The following is a 26,081-nucleotide window of genomic DNA, read 5'->3' on the forward strand; positions in this document are numbered from 1 at the left end:
TACCAGTAGATGAATTGTGCTCTGCATGAACGTCAAAGGACCCAGGAAAAGACCAGGACCTGGTTGGCAGAGCTGTGAAAGAGGACACAGAAGATGACCAAGGCCTTCTGCAGCTGAGCTATCACTTTCATTGCAACACTTCAAGAGCCTGCCACTGATACACAAGGTTTCCACACAGGAAAATCCCATCCCTACACACCACCGCTGGAGAACAGGCTCCAGTCCAATCAGTCTGCGCAAATGTGCATACAGATTTTCCCTACTGGGTTCCAAGTTCAGCTACAGTTGAACGGTCAGGAATTTCTACCCCAGCTAGGAAAGGCTCCACAGGCAAAGCACGTATAAAGAACATCTCTTTGTCCAAGTCGTCCAAACTTTAGTTTGCTACCTAAAGAGGCTGAGGTCAGGTAAGCCTCCAGGCTAATGGCTGACTTATGCAACACAACTCCTTTACTTTGATAATTAGCCACTGTTCCTGTATTTTCCTTCAACGATCCTAAGTGATTTGATTACTTTTAAGAAAAACAGCCTGTGCATGTTTTATGGTGCACATTTCAATCCTAGCTTAGGAAAATCTAGAATTTATAAACAGCTAACTTGTGCAAGCTCCACAATTTCTTTGCATTCAAAAGAAAAACAAGATCAGTTTAAATAGAAAATTTGTTTTTAAATGTCTTCCTTGAAAATTCTGAAGTCTCTTGCAGAATCTCTTGAAGACATGTTTTACTTCTCAGATCTGCAGCATAGTCTATAAATATAGTGGGCCCATAATTCCACATATTTATAGGACAAATAGTCGTGTGTATACGGAAAATCCATTAAAGCTTCACGCAATAGACTGGTACTCTAGGGAAGCAAAGTACAGGAAAGGTGAGGAATAACCCAATTACAACCAGATTGTTCATATGTACACACAATAACTTTCTGCAGACATCAGCAGGAAATAAGCCCCCTATTAGTAATGTGTTCACTTCCCAGCTTTAGTAAAATATATATATGTAAAATTACTTTGGAACATTTGGATTTATACCCATTTCCATATGATAGCTGCCTGCAAACAGGATGGTTTTTATTTCTTTGTTTTCTGTAATTACTATAGACATTTCAAAACACATTATTTACACAATTCAGCTTGCATACAGACTCAGATTATTTCCTCTCTGCCTGCTTGACTGGGCACATTTTTAAACACCCTGCTGCAGAACACTGTTTTCTAATACATCCTCTACCATTTGTAGGGTCTCCTAGTACATGAGCCCTTTCTTAACAGAAGTGAATTCTCAACTGAAACTGTCCTTCTGTCCACTTATAGACAATCCCAACCACGTGCAGAGGTTGAAAGCAATTAGAGTTGCATCCTCTTCCCATAGAAGTCACTCGAATTTTTGTCACTGACTTCCCTGGGACCAAGATTTAGGCCTAAGGTACCACTAGGTTTTACTACATCTCTTCCCACTGATTTACTAGTGACCTAGCCACATGCACTGGACACCAGGTGTACAGAATGGGGTGCAAGCATAGCACACTACTGATTAGGCACTGGGAGGAGAGCAAAGCAAGAGCAGCATTCTGGAAGGTCGCAATCTGGTGCATAAAGCAATCGAAAGTTTAGGGAGTCAGGCACAGGTGTAATGCAGAGAGTAAAGACAACAAAAGAATTGAAAGATGGGTACAGCGCAACCCAAGTGCTTCCTGAAGGTTAGACTGTGAACATCTGAATAGAAGTCTGTGGAATCTGGAAACAGATGACAGGAAGATGGTTCCTGAATTTAGACCCAGGAAGCTTGGACAAGTCGTATGACAGAACAAGACACTGACAGGAGAGGCGGCCTTGGTAAGAAGCAGAAATCTCATCAGAAACCAGATATTGCCTTTGTGCTTTGGTGGGACAAATTCCATCGTCCAAAGCTCTCCGTGCAAGCACCCTCCAGATCAATTGTAACAGAAAAACAAGGTCCAAGTCTCACTTCTACCATACGACACATGACAACAAGTGCCATTCTGGAGTTGACCAGGATACAGATCATTAAAGACAAGGTCGACCCATTTACTATGGATCTGATCAGTGAGGCAGAGGTAGCCACTTGCTTTAACCTTGGCACAAGACACCACTTCTGTGGCTCAAAGTCGTTGGCTGTAGAGTTCGTGCAAGCTATTTGCCAGCATCTCTGTCTCTTGAAAAGCTTCGCAGCTCTGCTCCCAGCACGGGGGTACCTGCTCCTCCCCATAATACGCTCCTGCAATGGCTCCAGCCATGGTAGCTATAGTATCTGTGTCTCCACCCAGCGAGATGCAGTAGATGATGACCCTCTGTAGGTTGTTGTAGTGATGAGGAATATCTGGGTCAGATTTCATGGAGCGCAAGAAGGAGTAAATCGCAGTGGGGACAGACTCCAGAGCAGCAATGCCATTGCCTGTTAATGAAACCAACCACACTCAGTGACAGAGCAGGACAGTTACATCTCTAACCTTCCACAACAGAATCCCTTCCCTTTAGTTCATGAGCTTGTCTTACGGCAATTTCAAACTTTAATATGGCTGCTTCAAGCTAGCTGAAGTGTGAATAGATGCTATGCAAGTTTCCTTCCATCCCATGCTCTCCGCTGGTCTTGTTCCTGATCAGCATGCCCCTGCCACTCCAGTCAGGGAACATGCACCGAACTAGCCCATGCACAGCCTAACCTGTAACATCCCTGGGTTGCCAGGTGTCCAGAAGGAAGTTCTGACTGACGGACTGTCATTAACAGGAGATCTTGGAAAATTAGGCATTATTATTCTCTTGGAAAGATAGCCTTTCATCCACCAAAGCTGCCCTCGGGGAGGGAGTCATTGCACAGTGACTCACACACTTACTCTTTCCACAGGGAGTGCACAAGAAGTCTTTGCAACACATCCAACCCCCACTGGTCTGGCGAGCAAGAAATCCAGGAAAGCACTAACCACAGGCTCCCTAAGCTGGCCCAGTCCCATGGCTTTTCCGGAATCCCTGTAGGAAGAAAGGTGCTTACCTAACTCAAGCAATACATCTGACTTAGGAATGGTGCTAAGCTCCAAAAATTCCTTGATCTTCTTAAGACGCCTTGAAAATGGTAATTCCTCAAAACCCATCCTGGAGACAAGAGACAGGAATGTAACAAATGCTCTGCTCCAGTGACTTCTCCCTTCCTGCCACCAGGGAGCAATCTGCATGATTTGATCTAATACAATCCAGCATGTGAAGAGGTGTCCAGAGGGCTCCCAGGAGGCAGACCTTCCAGAAGACAAAACATTAGTGGCTATATATATGCGGCTGTAGGAGTGAATCTTCCCACATTTCCAGGTGTTTGAACCATGGCCTTGTCTACTGAGATCTCCTGTACAAATGCGGAGAACGAGCAAGAACCTCAAAGCAAACCTGTTCTGAGAGCATGTCAAACTGAAATGAATGAATGAGGGCTTCAGAGGAGAAAAAAGGACCCATCTTACCAGTCTGCAGCAAGTCCACTCTCTTGGAAAGGCCAGATATGGGAAGAGGACTAACTGAAGTTCAAGTTGCAGTGGGGAGAGATTTAGGTTGGATATTAGGAAAAACTTTTTCACTAGGAGGGTGGTGAAACACTGGAATGCGTTACCTAGGGAGGTGGTGGAATCCCCTTCCTTAGAAGGGGATTTCCTTGACAAAGCCCTGGCTGGGATGATTTAGTTGGATTGGTCCTGCTCTGGGCAGGGGATTGGACTAGATGGCCTCCAGAGGTCCCTTCCAACTCTGTGATTCTATGAAGTCTCACAAATTGCTTACGGAACAGGGAGGAGAAGCTAGACCTAGCAGCATGCAGCCATCAGAGCAATATCCCAACTGACTGGACGGCTTTTATGAATCACAGCCACACTCTTCCACTCCATAAAGGAACTGGTTTGGACTGAGAGGGAGAGGCAGAGGGAAATGGAACCTGGAGGAGTTTCTCATTCCTCACTCTAAGGACATTCACACTGGGACAGACTGGGAGATGTGCTCATGGCAGCTGAGTGTGTGGCAAGAAAGGCTCTGCAAGCTGCTTCTAGAGAGAGGCAATGAGTCTGTATTTTTCAAACACATGAGTTTCCCAGTCACAGGAAAAGCCATGCAGCTAAAATCAAAACACAGCCTAATGACATGAAGGAAAATCTCACTTCCCATGCACAGAATATCATCGAGACAGGACAGAATGCAATCTATGAGGCATTAGGTAGACAGCTGTACAGAGTCAAGAGAAAGACACTGCTGTGAACTAGATCAAATTCCATATGGGGGACACAATGCAACTAATAGAGGGGCTTACTCAGCCCTACTTACGCTCGTGCATCAGCCAAAGATTTATCATCTGCCTCCACATCCTCCATGTGGCCGATCAGCTGCTCCAGGAAGCTCTCCCGGCTGAGCTCTCCCTGCAAGGCCAAGTGCACTGCCAGAGCCTGCAGGATGGCTCCGTTATAGCCAAGTGAGTTGGCATGGGTCAACTCAGCGCTGAGCTTCGCAAACTGTGGATTAAAAAAAAAATCATTAGGAAACCAGAGTGAAAGATAATCACCAAACCCCATCCCATCAGCAGAGATCTGGGTGCCCCAGTGCCTGAACAACCCCCCTGCAATGCACCTTCTTCACATCCTGAACATCAGGGTAAATCAGCGAAATGCCTGCTACCCTCATAGCACCACCGTTCCCGTAGGAGCCTTTCCCATTAAACTGCACTCGGGCTGGCTCAAACACATCACTGCACTTGGGGCTCAGAAGTTTCTTGAACACTTTGACGACTGCCATCCCATAGCCCCGATCCGGCTCCTTCTTATGCTCCTCAGCAAATCTGCCAAAGGTAAAACAGCAGCAATTACACAGGAATTAGAAAAACCACACTGGACAAGGACAGTGTCAACTTACATTTGGTCTGCTACTAAAATCTTTTTTTGAAAGAAGCTTTTATAAAGCCTTATTATTATTTGCATCAGAGTAACATCCAGAGATCTCAGCAAGTATCATGGCCCCACTGCGCTAGGTGCTGTACAAATATGTACCATAGAAAGAAAAATCCCTGCCCCAAAGACCTGGGTGGATGAGGATAACAGAGGTTGGACCCTGTGGTTGTACTAACTACATCTATTTGTGGAAATCACTGGTTTCAGCTCTTGACTTTTTGATTGTTTTAAGATATACTTTAAAAAATAACTGGAAACATTTTTACTAGTCACACGTAGGCAGAAATATTGTTTGTTCAAGTCCAAGGAAGGCAGTTTTTAAACAATTAAACCTTTGCCTTTCAGCATTTGAAACCCAAACACTTCAGCACCAAGTATCTGAAAGGGAAACTGACTATAAAACAAACTGACTTCATGGATTTTCATTGCCCAAAGCTCAGGGAAGTGCAAAAAGGAAACAGTATACAAACCAATAAGTACACTAGAAAGGAAACAATTCTGAAAAACTGAACTGCTTTTAACAACAAAAGTATACGAACTTGTTTGCTTACAACACAAGTGGTACATTGACAGTTTTCCCCGTTTAGTTTCAACATCAGATTTGAGATGCCGCTCTAATAACACTGAAGTCAATGAGAATCTAGTAGGGCACAAACCCTGCAGGCACAGGCCAAATTGCAGCATTGGGGCCATGCTCTTTTTAGTCTTTCCACACAAATAGGCGGCCACTTCAGACGGAATTCCTCTGCACTTTCTTGGATTGAATGGGAACAGCTCAAAGTGGCTGCTTAGCTTTCACTCTCTATTACTTGCAAAAGCAACACAGATCTCCCTGTTGTGCTGACTGCAGCTCCTTACCTCCTGGCCATATCAACTTCATCAAACTCTCCCTTGGCTAACAGGGACCGCACCACACACCTGGCCATGGCTGTGTCATCTGTGTAGCAGAGCGTTTCTGAAAGAGAAGGCAAAAATACCAGATGATCATCCAAACACCAAGAGGTCCCATTGCCCCTCTAGAATCCCAATCCCATCTCTCTACTGCCAGGGGAATTCTCTGTGAATCTGGAGTGTAAAAGACTTGGCTGTATTTCCAGACACTCAGGGTTCGGGCCCCGCGAGGGAGAGAGAACGGGACACAGGCGGTGCGGGGGGGGGGGGGGTTCGGGCCCCGCGAGGGGGGGGAACGGGACACAGGGGGTGCGGGGGGGGGTTGGGCCCCGCGAGGGAGGGGGAACGGGACACAGGGGGTGCGGGGGGGCGTTCGGGCCCCGCGAGGGAGGGGGAACGGGACACAGGGGGTGCGGGGGGGGGGTTGGGGCCCCGCGAGGGAGGGGGAACGGGACACAGGGGGTGCGGGGGGGGGGTTGGGGCCCCGCGAGGGAGGGGGAACGGGACACAGGGGGTGCGGGGGGTGGTTGGGGACCCGCGAGGGAGGGGAAACGGGACACAGGGGGTGCGGGGGGGTGGTTGGGGACCCGCGAGGGAGGGGAAACGGGACACAGAGGGTGCGGGGGGTGGTTGGGGACCCGCGAGGGAGGGGAAACGGGACACAGGGGGTGCGGGGGGTGGTTGGGGACCCGCGAGGGAGGGGGAACGGGACACAGGGGGTGCGGGGGGGGTTCGGGCCCCACGAGGGAAGGGAAACGGGATGCAGGGGGTGCGGGGGGGGTTCAGGCCCCGCGAGGGAAGGGAAACGGGACACAGGGGGTGCGGGGGGGGGTTGGGGCCCCGCGAGGGAGGGGGAACGGGACACAGGGGGTGCGGGGGGGGTTGGGGCCCCGCGAGGGAGGGGGAACGGGACACAGGGGGTGCGGGGGGGGGTTGGGGCCCCGCGAGGGAGGGAGAACGGGACACAGGGGGTGCGGGGGGGGGTTGGGGCCCCGCGAGGGAGGGAGAACGGGACACAGGGGGTGCGGGGGGGTTGGGGCCCCGCGAGGGGGGGGAACGGGACACAGGGGGTGCGGGGGGGTTGGGGCCCCGCGAGGGGGGGGGAACGGGACACAGGGGGTGCGGGGGGGGTTCGGGCCCCGCGAGGGGGGGGAACGGGACACGGGGGGGTGCGGGGGGGTTGGGGCCCCGCGAGGGGGGGGGAACGGGACGGAGGGGGTGCGGGGGGGGTTGGGGCCCCGCGAGGGAGGGGGAACGGGACACGGGGGGTGCGGGGGGGTTGGGGCCCCGCGAGGGGGGGGGAACGGGACACGGGGGGTGCGGGGGGGTTGGGGCCCCGCGAGGGGGGGGAACGGGACACGGGGGGTGCGGGGGGGGTTCGGGCCCCGCGAGGGAGGGGGAACGGGACACGGGGGGTGCGGGGGGGGTTCGGGCCCCGCGAGGGGGGGGGAACGGGACACGGGGGGTGCGGGGGGGGTTCGGGCCCCGCGAGGGACGGGAACGGGACACGGGGGGTGCGGGGGGGGGTTCGGGCCCCGCGAGGGACGGGAACGGGACAGAGGGGGTGCGGGGGGGGTTCGGGCCCCAGGGGACGGGGAGGGCGGGGGAGCCCCCGGCGGCGTGAGCCCCACCCCGGCCCGGCCCGGCCCCCACCTCTGCTCTCCGCCTCCTGGGCGCTGCCCCCGGCCCGGCCCGGCGGCTCCAGGCCGCGGAGGTAGCGCAGCAGCTCGGGCAGCCCCACCACGTCCCTGCCCTCGAAGGCGGCGCCCAGGCAGTCCCCGAGCAGCGCCCCGGCCAGGCAGCCCCGGAACCGGCCGCGGGCCGGGGGGAGCCGCGCGGGGACCCGGCCCAGGGAGCCGCCCGCCAGCGCCGCCGCCATCTTCCTCCGGCCGAGCGCAGGGGGCGGGGCTAGGGCCTGGGGAGTGGCGACCTGAGGGGAGGGGGGCGTGGTTCCAGGGGAGGGCGGGGCTAGGGCCTGGGGGAGCGGCGACCTGAGGGGAGGGGGGCGTGGTTCCAGGGGAGGGCGGGGCTAGAGCAGGGGGCGGGGCTAGGGCCTGGGGGAGCGGCGACCTGAGGGGAAGGGGGCGTGGTTCCAGGGGAGGGCGGGGCTAGAGCAGGGGGCGGGGAAAGGGCCTGGGGGAGCGGCGACCTGAGGGGAAGGGGGCGTGGTTCCAGGGGAGGGCGGGGCTAGAGCAGGGGGCGGGGCTAGGGCCTGGGGGAGCGGCGACCTGAGGGGAAGGGGGCGTGGTTCCAGGGGAGGGCGGGGCTAGAGCAGGGGGCGGGGCTAGGGCCTAGGGGAGTGGCGACCTGAGAGGAAGGGGGCGTGGTTCCAGGGGAGGGCAGGGCTGGAGCAGGGGGCAGGGCGACCTGAGAGGAAGGGGCGTGGTTCCAGGGGAGGGCAAGGCTAGAGTAGGGGGCGGGGCTAAAGCGCAGGAGCGGTGACCTAGGAGGGGCGGGGCCCCATGGGAGGGCGGGGCTAGAGCAGAGGGCAGGGGTCAGGTGGGGCTAGGATTTGGGAGAGGTGGGGGCGGGGCCCCAAGGGGAGGAGACTGGAGGTGGGCCCCAGCTCAGGAGTAGAGGAAGCTCCTGCTGGACCCCAAGGGAGGTTGGGGTCTGTGCCCTGGGCATGGGGCTGGGGGGAGAAGAGGTCGCTCAGCAGCACTCACCGCGGGGTGCTCCTACCTTCCTGCCCTTCCTTTTTCCTCCAGACTTGGATCCACAGTGAAGGAGTTATCACTAGTGATATTTAAATCTCATTTAGGGTGACCAGACACCAAGTGTGATAAATCGGGAGGGGGTGAGGGGGGAATAGGCACCTATCAAAGAAAAAGCCCAAAATAGGGGGACTGTCTCTATAAAATCAGGACAGCTAGTCACCCTAATCCCATTAGGCTTGAGAGGTGACCCCAGCTGAGAACTAGAGCAGTTCATACCCCTCAGAGCAGTTGTTTGAGGCTGCCTGGAGTCTCCGCCGACAACATTACATTAAAAACAACGAGGAATCTTTGTGTCACCTTAGAGACTAACATTTGTTTAGGCATAAGCTTTCATGGGCTGGAACCCACTTCATGAGATACATGGAGTGAAAATACAGGAGCAGGTATAAATACACGAAAGGATGGGGGTTGCTTTACCAAGTGTGAGGTCAGTCTAATGAGATAAATCAATTAACAGCAGGATACCAAGGGAGGAAAAATAACTTTGGAAGTGGTTGGGTCATTACAAAACCTAGACTTAATTTCCCCAATACTAATTTTTCCTTACTGTTACTTCAAAATTTATTTTTCCTCCCTTGTTAATTGATTTATCTTGTTAGACTGACCTCACACTTTCCCCGTTTCCACTTGACCCCCCATCCTTTCATATATTTATACCTGCTCCTGTATTTTCATTCCATGCATCTGACAAAGTGGGTTTTAAGCCACGAAAGCTTATGCCCAAATAAATTTGTTAGTCTTAAATTTGTTAGGTGCCACAAGGACTCCTCGTTATTTTTGCTGATACAGACTAACACGGCTGCTACTCTGAAACATTACATTAGTTTATAGCTGGGTCCCTAATAGCAGGTTTCCTACGCTACCCCAAGGACTCGACTGACGCTGTGTCTAGCCCAGGTTTTTAGCCACCAGTATAGCTACTGTAGTGCAAATGCCTAACCGAGGCATAGTACAAGTGCCTCTTTACAATACTATACCTGAATGCATCCGATGAACTGAGCTGCAGCTCACGAAAGCTTATGCTCAAATAAATTTGTTTGTCTCTAAGGTGCCACAAGTCCTCCTTTTCTTTTTGCGAATACAGACTAATACGGCTGCTACTCTGAAACCTATACCTACGCTGTTACACGAGGGATTTGCATAACCCCCAGACTGTGGCTAGAAACCCCAGAGTAGACAGGACTTTTTAATAAAGTGAATGCTTAGATTCTAGAGTAGAAGACAGCAGCCACTATGAAAAATCCCAGGATGGTAGACATGCCATGAACCTGCCTAAGTTGATCCCTAGTTGACAGGTATGAAGATGTTGGGTTTCCCCTGAATTCCGGTCCTGCAAACTCACCTTGACATCTGGAAATCAAGCTGGGTTCCTTTCTACAGGGCCCACGGCTGTAGCATCTGCACACCATAAACACATTTAATGCTGGTGATAAAGAATGAGCCAGAGACAGACAAGGCGGCAGGCCAAATGCTGATCCCAATTTCACACGCATAACAAGTTTAGATTGCAAGCTCTCTGGCACAGCAAGTTTGTATTTTTGGGTGTGTAGACAGGACCTAGCGTATAGTGAGTGAGCACTGCTGGGACACACACAACAACTAAGGGCCCATAGCGACTATGGAACTTGCTCTTAGGTTAACAAGGCTGTTGCCACAAGAGCCAGAGTGGACTCCAGCTCCCTCGTTCGTAGCAGTGTTGGCTCTGCAGGGCTAAGAGAAGGAGACAAAAACCCCACAATGTTATTTTAAACATTAAGGCAGGCAGATCTGAATCTATCAGCACAAGATCATCACAAGATGATCTGGAGAGGTGCCACTGTTACACAGTTCCTTTTCAGAGCACAGCCCCGCACTTTAAAGGATTTAAAACCCTAGACAGCCTACATGGATTCAATCATCGTAAAATGCTTCCAATACTGTCAGATGATGACAAGTGCTCTTGGGGACAGACTTTATTATTTATAATGCTCCTTGGAGTGCAAGAAGCTATACAAATCATGCAGGGGACAGACAGTTATAAAACAACTTTGGGGGCAGGAGAATAACATTGTTCTAACACGAGACAGATGTCAGCTTTCCTTGGTATGGAACTGAGTCTCTAGGAGTTTTATCTTCAGAGTGGCTCCTTTGCCCAATGCTGTTCCCAGTGGATTAAGCCAGCTCCAGCTGCCTGCTCTTCAGCGGTGAGAGGGTACGGTTAGTGGTTCGGTTGAAGGTGTCAACCTCTGGCACAAATTTCTCAGCGGGGACTGTGAGTTTTCTCCTGCTGTCCATGCACTTGTTCTCCAGCATCAGGGAGTTAGCTTTGTAGCTCATATCTGTTTGGATGCGGTACAGGTGTTTATAGAGAGCGTCTAGGGCATCCCTGGGAAAAGCAAAAGTTAAGGAGTCAGAACTGCATCTGTGCCACTGAACTTGCCTCCTGGCGTTGATGACAATTCATCAGTCTCTGCTTTCTCACCACAACAAAAACCAGCACAGCTTTTGCCTTCAAGCTCACGCACACCAGAGCTGCAGGGGAAGCTCCTGACACATTGTACTTTATTGCTCAGGTCTCTTTAATAGCAAGCCCACAGGCTGCTGCTGCTGGAATGCAGCATCCAAGAGACGCAGTGATGGGAATCCAACACGAACCCAAGGCAGCATTTCTATTTCCCCAATTTCCCCCCACCTTTCGATAATTTTCTAAGTGTAGTCACACCACCCCATACCAGCTCTGCCAATCCTGACCTGCAGCGCCCCCTGCTGTCCAGTCTGGAGCTTCCCACACAGCTCTAACAAGGCACCCTATTTCTGACCTGCAGCGCTCCCTGCTAGGAACATTACAAAGCCTTCTCGTGCCTGTTAATGTCATTATTCTTCCTTGGATGCGTAACTCCCAAACCACATAGAAACATACTGTGACTGTGCAAGCTTCTGCTTCAGGGCGGCGATGGTGCCTTCCAGCTGATGGACCTCATCAGTTAACCCATACTGCACCTACAAGTCAGGGACAGGACATAAGGGTTAGTACCGCTGGTACTGGTTTTTGTTAGTTGCTAGGTTCCCCTAAGTTCCCCTTCCCTTAGCCCACCTCCCCCCTTTCTTTCGATGCTTTAACTCACACAGTATAGTGGATTCCTTTTTATTCGTCTTTTAGTCTCCATTCAGTCCGCATCTAAAGGTGTCTGACCATTTCGGAGCCATAGAAGCTCTATCTAGGGTTCCACCCTCAACCTCAAATCCCTCATGGACAATGGGCATGCCAGGTTAGTATCCATCCCACCCCACCCCCAGCCTACAGGCTCATCTGTACCTGATCCCGACACAGCTCCATGTTGGGGCGGTAAGTCCGGGTCTCCAGGCGAGTGTGCGCGAGTTTCAGATCCCACATTTTCTTCCTGAGATCTTCCTCGAGGCGTCGGATGTCCTCTTCCATCTCAGCAATTTCCTCCAAGGTCTGAGGATTAACACACAGCACAAGGGATTGTTATCATCATGCACTTCCAGCTGTCCAGTTTAGTAAGGGTGCACTCAAAGACTGGCTTGTGGGTACTCTGGAAATTCCCATGAGATCTAGATAGGAACCAGCTGCGCTCAAGAAGGCTCCAGCCTTTCTGCGGTTTTACCAGGCTGGAAATGGTTTTTAAACAAGGACTAAAGGGCTTCTGCTCAAATAGGGCTAAATGCAGCTTGATCAGTTTATGTGGACCAGTCATCACTGCTTAAAAATCCAGTTTCCACCCAATCAGGCAAGGCATGCTGTGGCCGTCTCAGGGCTGCTGTGGATGGGTTAACAGGGTGAGATACAAGGTCCCAAACTGGCTTCTCAGCCTGCAGATGCCACCGACCATCAACTGTGTTGTGAACCAAGAGCCACCGAATTATTCCACTCACACCACGGAATGGGCTTCAAATAGGAACATTTTTCAGCCAGTGTTGAGCGGGGCTGGATCTGAAGCAGTTTGCGGATCATCTATCTGTGATCCCGCCAATTCCATTTCTCTGCCTTCACAGGATCGATCGGGAAAAGGGAAATTTTCCTTTGTATTTCAACAGCAAGGCCAAAACCCAGGGAGAGGGCTAAGTGGCTTAGACTTGTCTGCCGTGTCATTCTAGCTGCTTCTCGTCAACAATGTGGCCCCAGCAGCTGAGGCACCTTGAGCTCACACAGCTGATGCCTCGCGTCCACACACAGCAGCTGCCTGCTAAGTGCTGGTTGTACCAGGCAATCACAGCATCTGAGACAAGGGCTTTAGCCTGGGTCCCGCTGGCCCCGTGTGGGCTACGATTTCTCCCCGGGATGAACAAGTGGTCAGCCATACCAGATGTGATGCAGCCATACCAGATGCAGCCATACCAGATCAGCTGACACCCCCCCCCCCATGTGTAGTCTTCTCTCAGTTGGAAGTCATCCAAAAGCTGCTCCTGGTAACAATTCTGGACACTGTGGGATAGATGCCACAGCAGTCCCACATTGCACTGGGAGAACCATGGCAGGTAGGTATGTGGCAGGGTGTGGATGTACCAAGAGGTTTCCATCAGAAACGCCTCTTGCACTGGAGTGTGCTGAACCGCAGCAAGGAAGCATTTCATGCCATCAGTGTTGCGTACAAGAGATACGCTCTGAAGACAGAATCTCACTCAAGGGCACTGGACAGTGAAGGAAACAAGCCAGAAATTTACATTCTTCTCTTGCCATTTCAGCTCGTCGTAGGCTTTTTCAAACTCCCGGATCCTCTTCCGCAAGGCGAACTCCGTGGCCACCCGCTGAGCTTCCAGCTCGTTGTTTGTCTAGAGGGAAAACAGGTTAAAGGTCGTGTGTGTGCCTCTAGGAAGTGTCTCCCCTGCACTGTTAAGGCAATTACCCTGCTCCCTCCATAACACACAACCCTCGCTTTCAGGGCTCTACATGACCTCACCTTTCGTCTGCCCATTCCCGTGCTCCTCCACAGTCTCCCTGTGCCCTTCATCATCCCAACGCTTGTTATTATTTGTCTGGTCAGAACACCCAGAAGCCCAGTCAGGACCAGGACCCCACTGCGCTAGGTGCTGTACAGACACAGAACCAACAGACAGTCCCAGTTGCCCCCAGAGAATTTACAGCATAAATATAAAGACAAGAGACGGATGCACAGACAGGCAGACGGGGGAGTAGAAGGAAACAATAACTCAGTGATAGGGGGCGCTATTGAGAAGGGCCCAATGCCTGGAACAGCCTCCTGGCACATCCCCCAATGTTTCAACAGATCTCCCTCTTCTCTTCCAAAATCGCTTCTGCCCATATCCTTCCTACAGCGCTCTCCATGCCAGATCTGTTTTGAGTGTGTGTTCTGCTCTTTGGGGCAAGGCACACGCCTTGTGAGATCGGTAGAGAGCTGCAAAACCCTCATGATGCCAAGGAATAATAGTGAGGCACGTTTGCCTGTTTAAAAAAATCACTCTTCAGGAAAAGAGCAGTCATCTGAAAGGCAAAGGAAATTTCCCTTCCCACGAACCAGTAGCACCACATGGCAGGTCCAAGGCTAGTTTGGCTGAACTATTCAGATGGGTGCTGTAGGGTTAATTTTTATTTGGATTTTTCAAGCCTTCCCTCCCCAAAAGGCACAGTGTAATCCCCACGAAGCAGGCTGCCTTCACCCAGCCATCCCCACTGGGGACCACATGACTTAACATCACCAGGCTTAACGTTTATTAACTGCACCAATGGCTTCTGCATCGGTGATGAGTGACTTATTTACCTGGGCAATGGTGAGGGCTATTGCTTCCCGCAGCTCAGTGGAGGCTTTCATTTCCGCCTCCGCTCGGTCTGCGTTGTACTGGCTGAACTGGTCCCACTGCTGAGGCGTTGTTGATCTAGAATGGCAAGTGCGCCCAACAGGACAGACTGTTTAAACTCATGCCTTGGGCAATAAGCGGAGTGACTGCAAGAGAGAGCTTGGAAGAAACCTCTCCATGCCAAGGTGGAAAAGCCTTCTACAACTGCAAAGAGACTCAGATTACAGGGCCAGATGGGACCACTGTGATCATCACATCTGACCTGCTGCATAACACAGACCAGGGAATCCCACCCGGGGATTCCTGCATTGAGCCCAACATCTTCTGAGAAATCCAAACATTGATTGAAAGGCTCCAAGAGATGGAGAATTTACCCCATCCCTTGGGTAATCTGTGAAACCAGCATGGTCTAGTGGTTAAACAGGGGACAGGGAGGCAGATCTCCTGGGTTCTCACCACAAGTCTGCCATTGACTTGCTGGGCAATTCACTTCCCCCTCTGTGCCTCAGTTTCCCCTTCTATAAAATGGGGATGCTATCAAGTTACATCACAAGGATGTCATGAGGCTCGTGTGTGCCCCCAAAGAGCTTTGAAACACTCAGGCGGAGGGAGGGTGCTTGGGAAGGACCAAAGGTTATTGGTAACAACAATCACTGGGAGTATGGAGAAATGGAGGGCTAGCTTCCCTGACTACCATATCTGATATCACTCAGGGCTAGCAGCAGAGCCACTAAGACAGCCCTGAATCCAGCTCTTGGTGTTTTAAACTGTAGGCCAGGCTGTCTGCTAACTGAGCCAGTCATTTCCATGAGGCACCAGAAACTCGACTAAAGGCAGCAAGAGTCCCAAGTCTTTCCAGCATCAGCAAAAATGTTAAAACAGCCTGGGTTTGGCCACAAGGAGGCTGGTTTTTCCCTTACCCAATTGGGACCCGGGTTGGATTGACCTTGAACGAGATGTTGGGAGAGTTGACGTTGAGAGAGGAACAGACCCGATCTATCTCCAGTGCTTCCATTTTCCCCCGGTGATCAAAGTTGAGCTGCTGGCGTGCTTCCTGCAAGAGGCTGCCAAAGAAGGGGCAGGATAAGCTACATTTGTCACTGTCAGCAGGCTGAAAAGAGTATTAGTGGAACAGCCAGTGAAAATCTCTCTCCTTGGCAGACCGAGCAGATAGCGTAAACCTGGCTCAGACATGGGCTGCCAGACACATTCACTCAGAGAGGACACAGCTACTTGTCCATCCGAGGCTACAGAGACAGTGAGCCAGACCAGCCGTCCAACTGGCCTAAAATCAGTTCACTTTTTCAGAGTTTTCTTGGTAACCATGAGGGCTAGAGACTTGATTGGGCTTTTTAAAAACAAAATAAATGAATGAATGATGAGATTCTATAGCACCAGGCTGGCCCATTGGATCCTCCATGGGAACCACCCTTACTTTGGTAGCTGCTCCTTGAACCAACTGCCCGCGTGTGGCTGAAGTGCAGTGACTTGTAAGGCAGTGACCCAGAAGGACGCAGCACCCAGCAGGCTGGGCACTGCAGGGTAATGTTTTGAAAGAGGCTCGTGCTTTGGGCATGAGATGCCTGGATTTTGAAAGAGGCTCGTGCATGAGATGCCTGGATTTTCAGGAAGTGCGACGGCCCCTCCTTTTGAGAATCAGGTACCTGCCACGTGTCTCAAGTTGGGACCCCAAAACCACCAGGCAAAAGCTCAGGCCTATCTTTTATCTGCCACACTTACTCCCTCCCCTCCCCTTGTTTAATAAATGTCATGATTCCAGCAGCACTTCCAACATTCATTCTTAATGGGACCATCCTGGCAAGGGACGTTATCGGGCATCGCCATGTGATGCTGACACAATGTGTAACACTGCCTACGTCGCCGCGTGGCCACAGAGCATGCTCTCTGCTCGGACGCTGGCCAGCCCGGAGGCAGGGGTGCGCCCTGCTAGCCCAAAGCCCCATACAGAGAGAGTTGATTTGGAGTCACCGGCGTGGGGGGGAACCACCCCGAGCTCTGCTGCTCGACTCACCAGAGCTGCTCGAAGGCCTCGCTCACTTTCTGCTGCAGATCTCTCTTGGCTCCATCGATCACCTCCACCTCCTTGTGCAGCTCGTCCTCCACGGGGTCCTTCACCACGTCAATGGCTCGGCGGCTCTCCCGAAGCGTCAAGCACTCAATCGCCACGTCCAAGGGCAAGTTCTTGGCCTGCAGCGCACATTCCGCTGCCTCCTTCATCTGGTGGGGGAAAAGCCAGCTCGGGTTAGGGATGTGGTCCCTCCTTTGGGGAGCAATGCTTGCGGCTGTTCCCGTCACGATGGCCTCCTTCTAGCCACCTCCGGAAGCAGCTTTTAAACCTTGTAGCGAATGGCTCACTGCTGCAGTCTACTGGGTGCAAGGTGCTCCAGCTGACTGCCGCGGTCTATAGGGCCCGCAGTTCAGAGGCTAAGCTCAATGCAGCTAGCAGCTAATGTCATACTCAAGTATCTCACATGACTTTTGGAGCAAAAGGATCAGAGAGGCTTCTTCCCATTGGCGACCACCAAGTCCTATGGGACCAGAAATGCTTTCCCATTGCCAGTTAATCACAGCCCTGGCATTAAGCCTTTCATTAAGGACCTCCGAGCACTTTGCAAATAGTCTGGCCCCCGGCTGTGGGAGCTCGATCCCCACTTTACAAATGGGAAAACACAGGCACAAAAGAATGTGCGGCTTGCCTGTGGTCCCGCAGTGAGCCACTGGCAATGCACAGGAAAAACACACAAAATAGATGTAGCCTTTATTAAAACTGTGCTTAATACAGAGACACAAACTCCTCATTCTAACTGTAAAAAAAGATGCAAACTTCTTAATTTAAAAGAGGTCTCAAATAAAGACAACTTTAATTATTCTTGCCTAAAATTGCTGAGCTCCTACATAAATATTTTTTAAAACCCACTTATTATTCCCTATTTTTTTTTATTTTAGTGTTTAAAGTATTGCTATGTCCCCCCCGCCAGACCTTTAGAAAAAGAGAGGGCAGACTATCTGAAACACACAGCACTGTGCACTGCCTCAATTCAGATGGGAATTGAAGCTAGTGGGCTTGTCTTACTGAAAGCAATTTAAGGCCCTGATCCTGCACTGAGCTCAGAGCGCTGGTGCTAAGCCCCACATTGGAGTCGGTCCATGCACAGCTCATTGCAGAATCAGGGCCTTAGCTGTTTAAAGTCACATGTTAAGAGCATATGTTGAGTTTAAGCCATCTGTCTTCCCAACGTACTTTGGCTAAGGCATCAATTTCAGTGTCTGTGTCTGTGAGGCATTTGTCCAAAGTCTCCTTCCATCTGTTCACACTGTCGATACGTTCAGCAAGCCGTGTTCTGTTGTCATGCTCATCCCATTGTGTCTGGAATTAGGAGAAACACCATTTCAATTTTTTTAGTTGAAATTGTGAAGTGCATTTCACCATGCTGACAAGGGCCTGCATTTTTTACCAGGGCAAAGTACTACCATTTGTTTTGGTAGCACAGTATATTACACCTAATGCACTAATGTAAATAACTACACAAGAGCATCAAACCCAGAGTCCCCATTATAATATTTGTACACCTAAAAATCAGTGCCTATGTATGATTTCACCTCCTGTAAGCTGTGGTTTATTAATTGCACCAAGGACTTCTCTAGAAGCAAGACTATGCTGGTCTTCCAGAAGCAACAATTCCAATGGGGGATCCAAGATAGATTTATTCACAGAGTCCCTAGGGTGTTGCAAAAACTCACACAAAGACCGTGAAGCATTAGATGAAGGTAAATAGCATGTCAGAGGATACTGCTAATCAACTGCCATTCGCACTTATAACCCACATGTTTATACTGCAGCCTGTGTGGGTTTTTTTTTTTTTTTTTAATAAATCCAAAGATAGGGAGGGGGCAGTGGAGAGGACAAAAGCATACAGAAAGCCCGGCAACTTAGAAGAGCCCAGGGTGTGGCCGTTATTAGACATGCACAGTAGCTGCTTCTGAAGCAGTGCAGAGCAAGGGTTTCCACTGAGGGTAAGCAATCTTGCAGGTTCCACATAGTCACCCAGCTCAGCTAATCAGAGCACAGAGGGAAAAGGTTACAAATAGAGGAGTTGGAGACAGATCTGTGGATTCAGCAGCTGATCAGTGCAGGACCAATCATAGAACGATAGAACTGGAAGGGACCTCGTGAGGTCATCTAGTCCAGTCCCTGCACTAAAGGCAGGACTAAGTATTATCTAGAGCAGTGCTTCTCAAGTTATCTAATGTGGGGGACTGGCAATTTTTTTTCCCAATATGCACGCAGACCAGCAGCCGATGGCTCGTGGACCGGCACCGGTCCGTGGACCACCACTTTGAGTAGCTCTGATCTAGACCATCCCTGACAGGTGTTTGTCCAACCTGCTCTTAATCCCAGTGACAGAGATTCTACAACCATCCTAGGCAATTTATTCCAGTGCTGAACTACCCTGACAGTTAGGAAGTATTTCCTAATGGCCAACCTAAATAAAGAGATGCATCTGTTGTGAAGGCTGCATCCCAGTAACTGTATCACTTGGGATACAGGCTGCAGATTCCCAGTCCAGCTGGAAACTGAGGAGACAGCTGACTATTGGCTTGGGAACTGTAACTGCTGCTGAGTCCACAGAGCTGTCTCCAGCTCTCCTATAAAAGGGCACATCAAACCTCACACTGAAATATATGTAACAGCAGCAAAATGCAGAAATCTGTACAAAGAACCTCTACAGGTTTACTGGTGAAGAGCATTTGTCTAAAGTTATTCCTAAATTATTCCACACACACTATTTACAATGCGGAGTTTTGTGTGTATTAAATGTTTGTTTACGAAGAAATGGTCTCTCTGCAGCTGACTGGGAACTGTTAACACCTGCATTCAGGGATATGTATATTATAGCTCTGAGGTTTAACGCAGTGTTAATACCTTTATGGGGAGCGGGGGAGAAGAACTGTGACTTGTGCTTCAGCAGAGAGAGGAGCAGGAAAAGGAGAGTATCAGTTATCATATTATCACAGAATCCCTCTTGCCTTTTACACATTTACTGCTCTCTATAAATAACTCCCAATGTCAATTACTTTGCCTTAACCTATTGTGCCTTAAATTCAGGCTGTGAGCTTCCACCTTCTCACCGGTGTGCCAATCGTTGTCAATTGGTTTGGTGGTTTTCATTATGTAGGTTCCTACCCAACTGGGAAGGGGACTAAGCCATAACATGGGTCACTGGCCTATCAATAAGAAAAGGAGGACTTGTGGCACCTTAGAGACTAACAAATTTATTTGAGCATAAGCTTTCATGAGCTACATGCATGCATCCAATGAAGTGAGCTGTAGTTCACAAAAGCTTATGCTCAAATAAATTTCTTAGTCTCTAAGGTGCCACAAGTACTCCTTTTCTTTTTGTGGATACAGACTAACATGGCTGCTTCTCTGAAACCTGGCCTAGCAATATGATTCTTACCTATGATGCCAATGGGTCTCCAGTCCAAATGCCATGGAAGACCCACCAGCAATGCAAAGATTCACAGAGTAAGGCCTGAAGGTCCCATTGTTATCATTCAGTCTGATCTCCTGCCCCACACAAAGCAAAGAACTTCCCCCCAACCACTTCTGCATCAAGCCTGTAACTTCTGTTTGATCCATAGGAGATCTTTTAGAAAGACACCCAGACTTACACAGTCAGATTCCAAGGCCAGAAGGGACCACTGTGATCATCCAGTTTGACATCCTGTACAACACAGGCCAGAGAAAGTCCCCAAAATAATTCCTTTTGAACTAGATCATATATTTTTAAAAAATCTACTCTATTTAAAAATTGACAGTGATGGAGAATCAACCACATCCCTTAGTTAATCCTTGTAAGGGTTAATTACACTCACTGTTCAAAACGTGCACCTTATTTCAGGTGTGGATTTGTCTAGCTTCAACTTCCAGCTGTTGGATTCTTCCAGTCTGAAGAGTCCGTTGGCAAATACTTGTTGCCCAGGAACAAATTTAAAGACTGAAAGCGATGGAGAATCCACCAGCTCCCTAGGTAAGTTGTTCTAGTCATTAGCAAAGGAGCTCAGACTAAATGATTGGGATGGTCCCTTTTGGCTTTAAAAACTGAATAAACGAGTACGAGATATGAGCGGATAAATCACAGCAAATAACTTCGGCCATGTCTACACTAATGAGCTTACAGCAGCACAGCTGGACTTGTGTACCCACTCTATGTCGATAGGAGAGAGCTCTTCCGACGACATCATAAAGCCTCCATGAGCAGCGGTAGCTCTTTCAGCGGGAGCAGCTCTCCTGCCAAGATGGTGCTGTGCACACTACCACTTATACCGGCAAAACTTAGGGCACTCAGGGGTGGGTTTTTTCCCACATTCCTGAGCGACATATATTTTGCCAACGTAAGTGCTAGAGATGTGGCCTTAGTCAACAAAGCAAGACTGGGATTTTCTCATATTCATTCAAAGTTTGACGATTTCACACAAGTTTTGTTCACCCTGCGCCTTGCTATTCAGATGCCAAAACCTAAGCTCTGTTGCTCAGCTGTGATTGGTCACAGGTCAGATGGCACTGCTTCTATCCCATGACTGGATGGAAGAAGCTGTTCTAACCAGATTTCTGGTGTGAAAGTTATCAGAAGTGAATGTGAGAACTTTCCAGTATATTCAATCCAGTTTTGCTGGTAAAACTCGATCTGACAATACGTTTGCAGAAGGTAAACACAAAATGGGTGAGAACGTGACCAAATCAAATTAGTTTATCAGTTACAACTAATTTTATTGGAAGATTAATTTTCACCCGGCTTTGCTAATCTCACTAAATAAGCATTTCCCAACAACCCTCCATCACTACCGGCGTAGGTCCGCGTCAGTGATCTGAAGGTTGAAAAGGGACAAACTTTCCCATCCCAATCCATTCAGCCAGCCAAATCTTTACCCCCTACCTACCTCCCTTCCCATACACACCCCAAAACCTGTTTTAACAAACAAAAAGGGCAGTGAAGCAGCTGGGAAGCCCACCTGGTTGTTAGTTTCATTACGGAGAGTCCTGGTTTCCTGCCTGATCTGATGGGAAGCAGAACGCTGACGCTCAGCATTCGTAGAGATGAGGTTAGCATTGATGTGCCAGTCTGGGACTGTAAATCTCTGTCCTGGCTTCACACTCAGTGTGGCCATATCAGCAAGGTCAGCGGCTTGCTAAAGCAGAGATATGGAGAAACAAGCAGCAGACTGGCTGCCCTGGCCGCTGCAGGCATCCGAATGCTCCTACAGGTTGGAAAGCATAGAAAAGGACAGTACAAGCTTCCTGACCATAACCATACCCTCTTGACAATGTGCCTTCTTGGGACCAATCCGTCCTTGGCTCATCAGGCACCCTCCCCCAGCTGCTGATCTTGGGATACAGTCAGCCCCAGCAGTGACCTTCCCTGTGATATTTAACATGCTCCGGTGACAGGATGTGTGTCTGTGATTCTCCCTCAGAAGGTTGTTTAATAAAGTCTGTTCCACTCATGCTTCACCAAGCCGAGGGCTGCCCGGCTGGGAGACCTCAGGCTACACCTACTTTGCAGAAGCAGAGCAGGATTGTAGTCACCCTCTTCAATGCAGAGGTGCAGCCCTGCAAAAACAACAGCTCTTTGCACAGGATATTCAGCCTGGATGGAAGCAGTGCCTGCCTGCAGAGACTCTAGGTCCCAAAGAACAGAGGGCACCCACTCCAAACGTTAATGGAGCATTACAGGCTGAGGACTGTAGTCTCTGGAGGCAGTAGCTCATTAAAGATTATGGGGACATGTGCCACTGAGGGCCGGCTTTGGCTCTGCTCTCTGCCATTGACCACATGGTTTAGAGACCACAGCCGAATCCTTCTGGTCTCTGCCAAACAGCTTGTTCATCTAAAACCAATGGGGCTGATTGCGCGAGTATGAAAAGCAAGCATATTGGGGGCGGGGCATTTGTGCTTTTCCTTGAGCAAGGGAGGGAAGAAGCCACACAGAGGCCTCGGAGCTGCAGGACAGGTTGGAGGGGGTCAAATTATATAGAGCATATTACAGTGAAAACCCCAGAGAAAGGCAGGAGGAAGCTTCACACTTTCTGGGCTGAGAGGTTAGTGCCACAGCCAAGGAACACAGAAGGGAGGGAGACTCTCTCTCTCACACACACACACCCCCCTCGGTTGTTAACCAAGGCACAAACCTGTACAGCAAAAGTACAAGGCCTGAGAAGTCTCAGACACACTGCACAAAGCCCAACTCCTGAATCCCTGTCCCCAGCAAGGCCATGGCACCTGGCTCCTCGCACTGAATCAAGTCAGAGCAACTTACCACCTTCCTTCTGGAATTTCTGCCTCCCACTGCCAAGTGGTTGGCTGTGTGGGTTTTTTTTTTTTTTTTGTATTAGTGGTTACTAAGCATGCTCTGGAGGGTTGCCAGGCAACCATCCTCACCAGGAGCCAATCAGAGGCTTTTTCTCTTTGTTTACAGGGAATGAGAGCCATAGCAACAAGGGGATGGAAAGAGAGAAGGGCCTCAGTGCTTGAGGCCCAGTGCTGTTTGGGATCTGGGATTGCAGGAGAAAGGGAAAGCTGGGATCTGGTGCAATTCAGAGGTTCTGGGTGGGGTTGGAGAGAGGCTACCGAGGAGTCTGGGGAAGGGAGCATCATCTGAGAGAGTAGAGAACTCAGACACGCAGGTGCACCAGGAAAAGCTTACTTACAGAGAAACCTTAGGAAATTCCAGAGTGACTATTTGTTGTGGGGAAAAAAGGAGATTACTCAGTGTGGACAGCTGTTCCTGGGTCCAGATTTTAAATCCCACCGAGATATGTAATAATATAAAGATCCCATATTTTCAACCTTTATCCAATGTTTTATGAAATCTGGATACAAGACACCTCTATCTAGACCTTTAACCACATTGAGCAGTTGATCCAGGAGCAAGCTGGAACAAAAAGGTTTAATTTCTAAGATATATACAATTTTGATTGAAAAGGTTGTTTTCTTAACATCTCAGATGAAAAGTTGGGATAGGGATTTGGACAAAAACTGATCTGGGTGAGTGGATCTTGGTATCGAAAAGGGGATATACATCTTCAAGTTGTGTAGCTCAAAACAAAATTATATATTACTGTACAGATGGCATTTGACTCCAGTTAATATTCATCATATTTTTGCTACTAAAGAGGTGCTATGCTGGAGGGGTTGAGGGAAAGGGGAACGTACTTACACATGTGGAGAGGAAGCTACTAAAGAACATTCATCTGATGACAAAATGCCAGTTTCCTAGAAATCCCCTGACCTATTTACTTAATGTTCCAGTGAAGGATTTACATTTTAAAACAGAATGACATGTTAATTTCTTTATTGTATTGCACATTATTGGAAAAATGTGACTTCTCCTATGGAACTACGGTATAGTAAAATATGGACAGTTCTTCTAATGGAAAAACTTTCACACAAGAGATGCGCCAAATGAGGCTAGGTATTTAGAAATTTGGTGATCCTTTTTAGTGTACTTAAAAGGATGATGGCTCCCCAGCCAGCAAGCCAAAATCTTTAGCCTAGTTCTTTGAACATTCACCGGATCCTGAATAAGTAATGTATGATATGTAGTATGTTAACATTTTATTGCAACTTTGCCTTAAAAGAAGTTTAAGAACCTCATGGTCTTACTTTTGAAAACTGTCCCTACACCATACTTGGGCGTGGGTGTAGCCGACACTGTGGCTGCCTATACTGAAGTCTTAGGTGTAGGCTAGGCCTTCATCTCTTCTCTGTGTAGACATAAGTCTGCTAGGTTCTGATCATCAGTGAATGGTGGAGCAACCAGGTTCTTTGGGGCAGGAACCATCTTTTTGTTCTGTATTTGTACAGCACCTAGCACAATGGGGTCCTGCTCCATTACCGGGGCTCCTAGGTGCTACAGCAATACAAATGAACAACTCCTCTCCTCAAGCCCTCCTGCAGCAGGAATGTTTTCATGGTGTCGCTGGAGAGCTATGAGGAAGTCCATTGCTGCATGATCTGCCTAAGTCACTGCACATCAGAAAGCTGACGTGCAGCTGGTGTAAGATGAAAAAGAAAAGCAGCACCTACTTCACCTTTCCGTGTTCAACCTATCCAGAGTGCAACTGACCGCACCCTCCTTCCCTGAATCTCTGCACCCAGGGTCCCCTCCCCTTCAAAGCTCTTCCCAGCTCTGCTCCTGCCCACCTCTTCCCTCAGAAATGACTACACCTCCCTCCCACTCTAGATGCTCCCACCATTTCTCTTCTCACTTAGCTCCCTTTGCCTGCACCCACTTCAGACACTGTGCCACCTTCCATACCACCACACCCTGTCCCCTTCCTGAATGTTTCTAGAAAGACCTGTCCTAAAAGGTACCAGTGATAACACTAACAGCCATTTCATGCCTTTAGGTTCTACACAGAAGGGATTTTGTATAGTGTGTGGGGATAAGGCTAGAAATCAGGATCAGGGATCCATTGTGCTAGATTCTGTACAAAAGACATGGTCCTTGTTGCAAGGATCTCCTTGCAATAAAAAGTGCTAATCTGATTTGAAAAAAGTGACAGCCCTGAAAAACTGAAGACCTATTCCAATTCTTTATCTATTACAATTTTGAATACTCTTAAAAATAACATGGGTCATTTATTCAATACTAGGATTCCTCCCAACCTTCTGCCCCTACTTCTACTACTCCTTCCCTCCTTGCACCCCCTCACCCCGCCCGTCCCAATGATACTGATTGTGTAAAATCTGCTTTCTAATTCTGTAATTCATTGTCTACATACTTCCGAACATGTTGGAAGATTTGACAAAATAAACTGAGTTATAAATACAATAGTGAAGTTTGGAGCAAAGCTTTTTTTTATTGCAGTTATTAGTGAAAGTTACACTTCAAACTGAAGCAAAGCGACACTAAAACCAATAAAAATCTTTTAAAAAGGTAAAAACAAACACAACATAGAGTCCTTCCAGTATAGAGAATGGCAGAAAGAGAGGAGTGGAATCTGTCACAGAAAACTGGTGACAGTTTTGGCTCAGAAAGAGTTCCATGACTGAATTTCACAATGCAAGTATTGTGAGCGACAGAATGTTAAACAAAATCAAAAACTTGCCCTTTTAATCTCAACCACAGACATAATACATTTTTGCAAAAGAAAATGATTTAACTGAAGGTACAACATTCACCACTGAAAATCTGCACACAAGCATTTTACTTTCAGAACCTTGTTTGCTTTCTGTTCACCTCTTCTTATTCTGAGCCTTCAGCTGACACCATAATACATAACTGGGTACTAAGCACATGCATAAATAGTGCCAAAAACCTCTGATACCATCACCATACCCCCATAGCATTTTATTAGTCTGTGGAGAAATGATGTAAATTGCCAATTTATGCACATTTCAATTTTATATAAACTGTTTTATAATTCTAGCTATTTGTCATTGAATAGCACTAAATAAAAAGTTAGAGAAGTCTGAAAGTAAAATCACATTCTCTCTGACAAAGGTTTGGCAGTCATGTTTAGTATTCCCTCAAGATATCATCTGGTCCTATGTCCTTTCAGATTTAGACCTGCACTGCAACCTCCATTCATTTTCACAGACGTTTTGGAAAAAAACTAAAATAATGAAAGTATTAAAAAAAAAGGTTACATAGTACATTACATGCATTTCAAAACAAAATTTAGTCTTCAAATGATTAAGGTAGGTTTACAATATACCCAACTTGATCTTTTTTTAAAGCCAAAGGAAAGATCTGATGACTT

At 49.0% G+C, this 26,081-nt stretch overlaps 3 protein-coding genes across 4 annotated transcripts in view; all 3 read right to left on the minus strand.

Moving 5' to 3' along the window:
• Positions 1 to 1,044: 1,044 nt before the first annotated feature.
• On the minus strand, positions 1,045 to 7,711 carry ADPRS (ADP-ribosylserine hydrolase). 2 transcript variants are annotated; one of them, XM_078849399.1, is made up of 6 exons: positions 7,474 to 7,711; positions 5,788 to 5,884; positions 4,613 to 4,820; positions 4,313 to 4,497; positions 3,009 to 3,109; positions 1,045 to 2,414 (listed from the first exon to the last, which is right to left on the minus strand). In XM_078849399.1, exons 1-6 carry the CDS (start codon positions 7,697 to 7,699, stop codon positions 2,122 to 2,124), a joined length of 1,110 nt encoding a protein of 369 aa, XP_078705525.1. In that variant the 5' UTR covers positions 7,700 to 7,711; the 3' UTR covers positions 1,045 to 2,121. The 2 variants fall into 2 exon arrangements, with proteins under 2 accessions (XP_078705525.1, XP_078705524.1); XM_078849398.1 differs by having other exon boundaries at positions 3,009 to 3,250.
• A 2,765-nt stretch (positions 7,712 to 10,476) lies between these two features.
• TEKT2 (tektin 2) lies at positions 10,477 to 21,562 on the minus strand. Its single transcript, XM_073317897.1, has 9 exons — positions 21,330 to 21,562; positions 17,557 to 17,682; positions 16,327 to 16,532; positions 15,215 to 15,358; positions 14,258 to 14,372; positions 13,203 to 13,310; positions 11,833 to 11,976; positions 11,437 to 11,516; positions 10,477 to 10,902 (listed from the first exon to the last, which is right to left on the minus strand). Exons 1-9 carry the CDS (start codon positions 21,483 to 21,485, stop codon positions 10,689 to 10,691), a joined length of 1,293 nt encoding a protein of 430 aa, XP_073173998.1. The 5' UTR covers positions 21,486 to 21,562; the 3' UTR covers positions 10,477 to 10,688.
• Positions 21,563 to 25,153: 3,591 nt separating this feature from the next.
• The window catches only part of LOC140900509 (protein argonaute-3), a 65,353-nt gene continuing 64,425 nt past the window's right edge, over positions 25,154 to 26,081 (minus strand). Inside the window, exon 21 of the transcript XR_012155648.1 lies at positions 25,154 to 25,934. The gene's annotated coding sequence lies outside the window, so the exon portion shown is untranslated. The remainder of the gene's footprint in view (positions 25,935 to 26,081) is intronic.

This window comes from Lepidochelys kempii, chromosome 19 (assembly GCF_965140285.1).
Source record: "Lepidochelys kempii isolate rLepKem1 chromosome 19, rLepKem1.hap1, whole genome shotgun sequence".
NCBI classification, from domain to species: Eukaryota; Metazoa; Chordata; order Testudines; family Cheloniidae; genus Lepidochelys; species Lepidochelys kempii.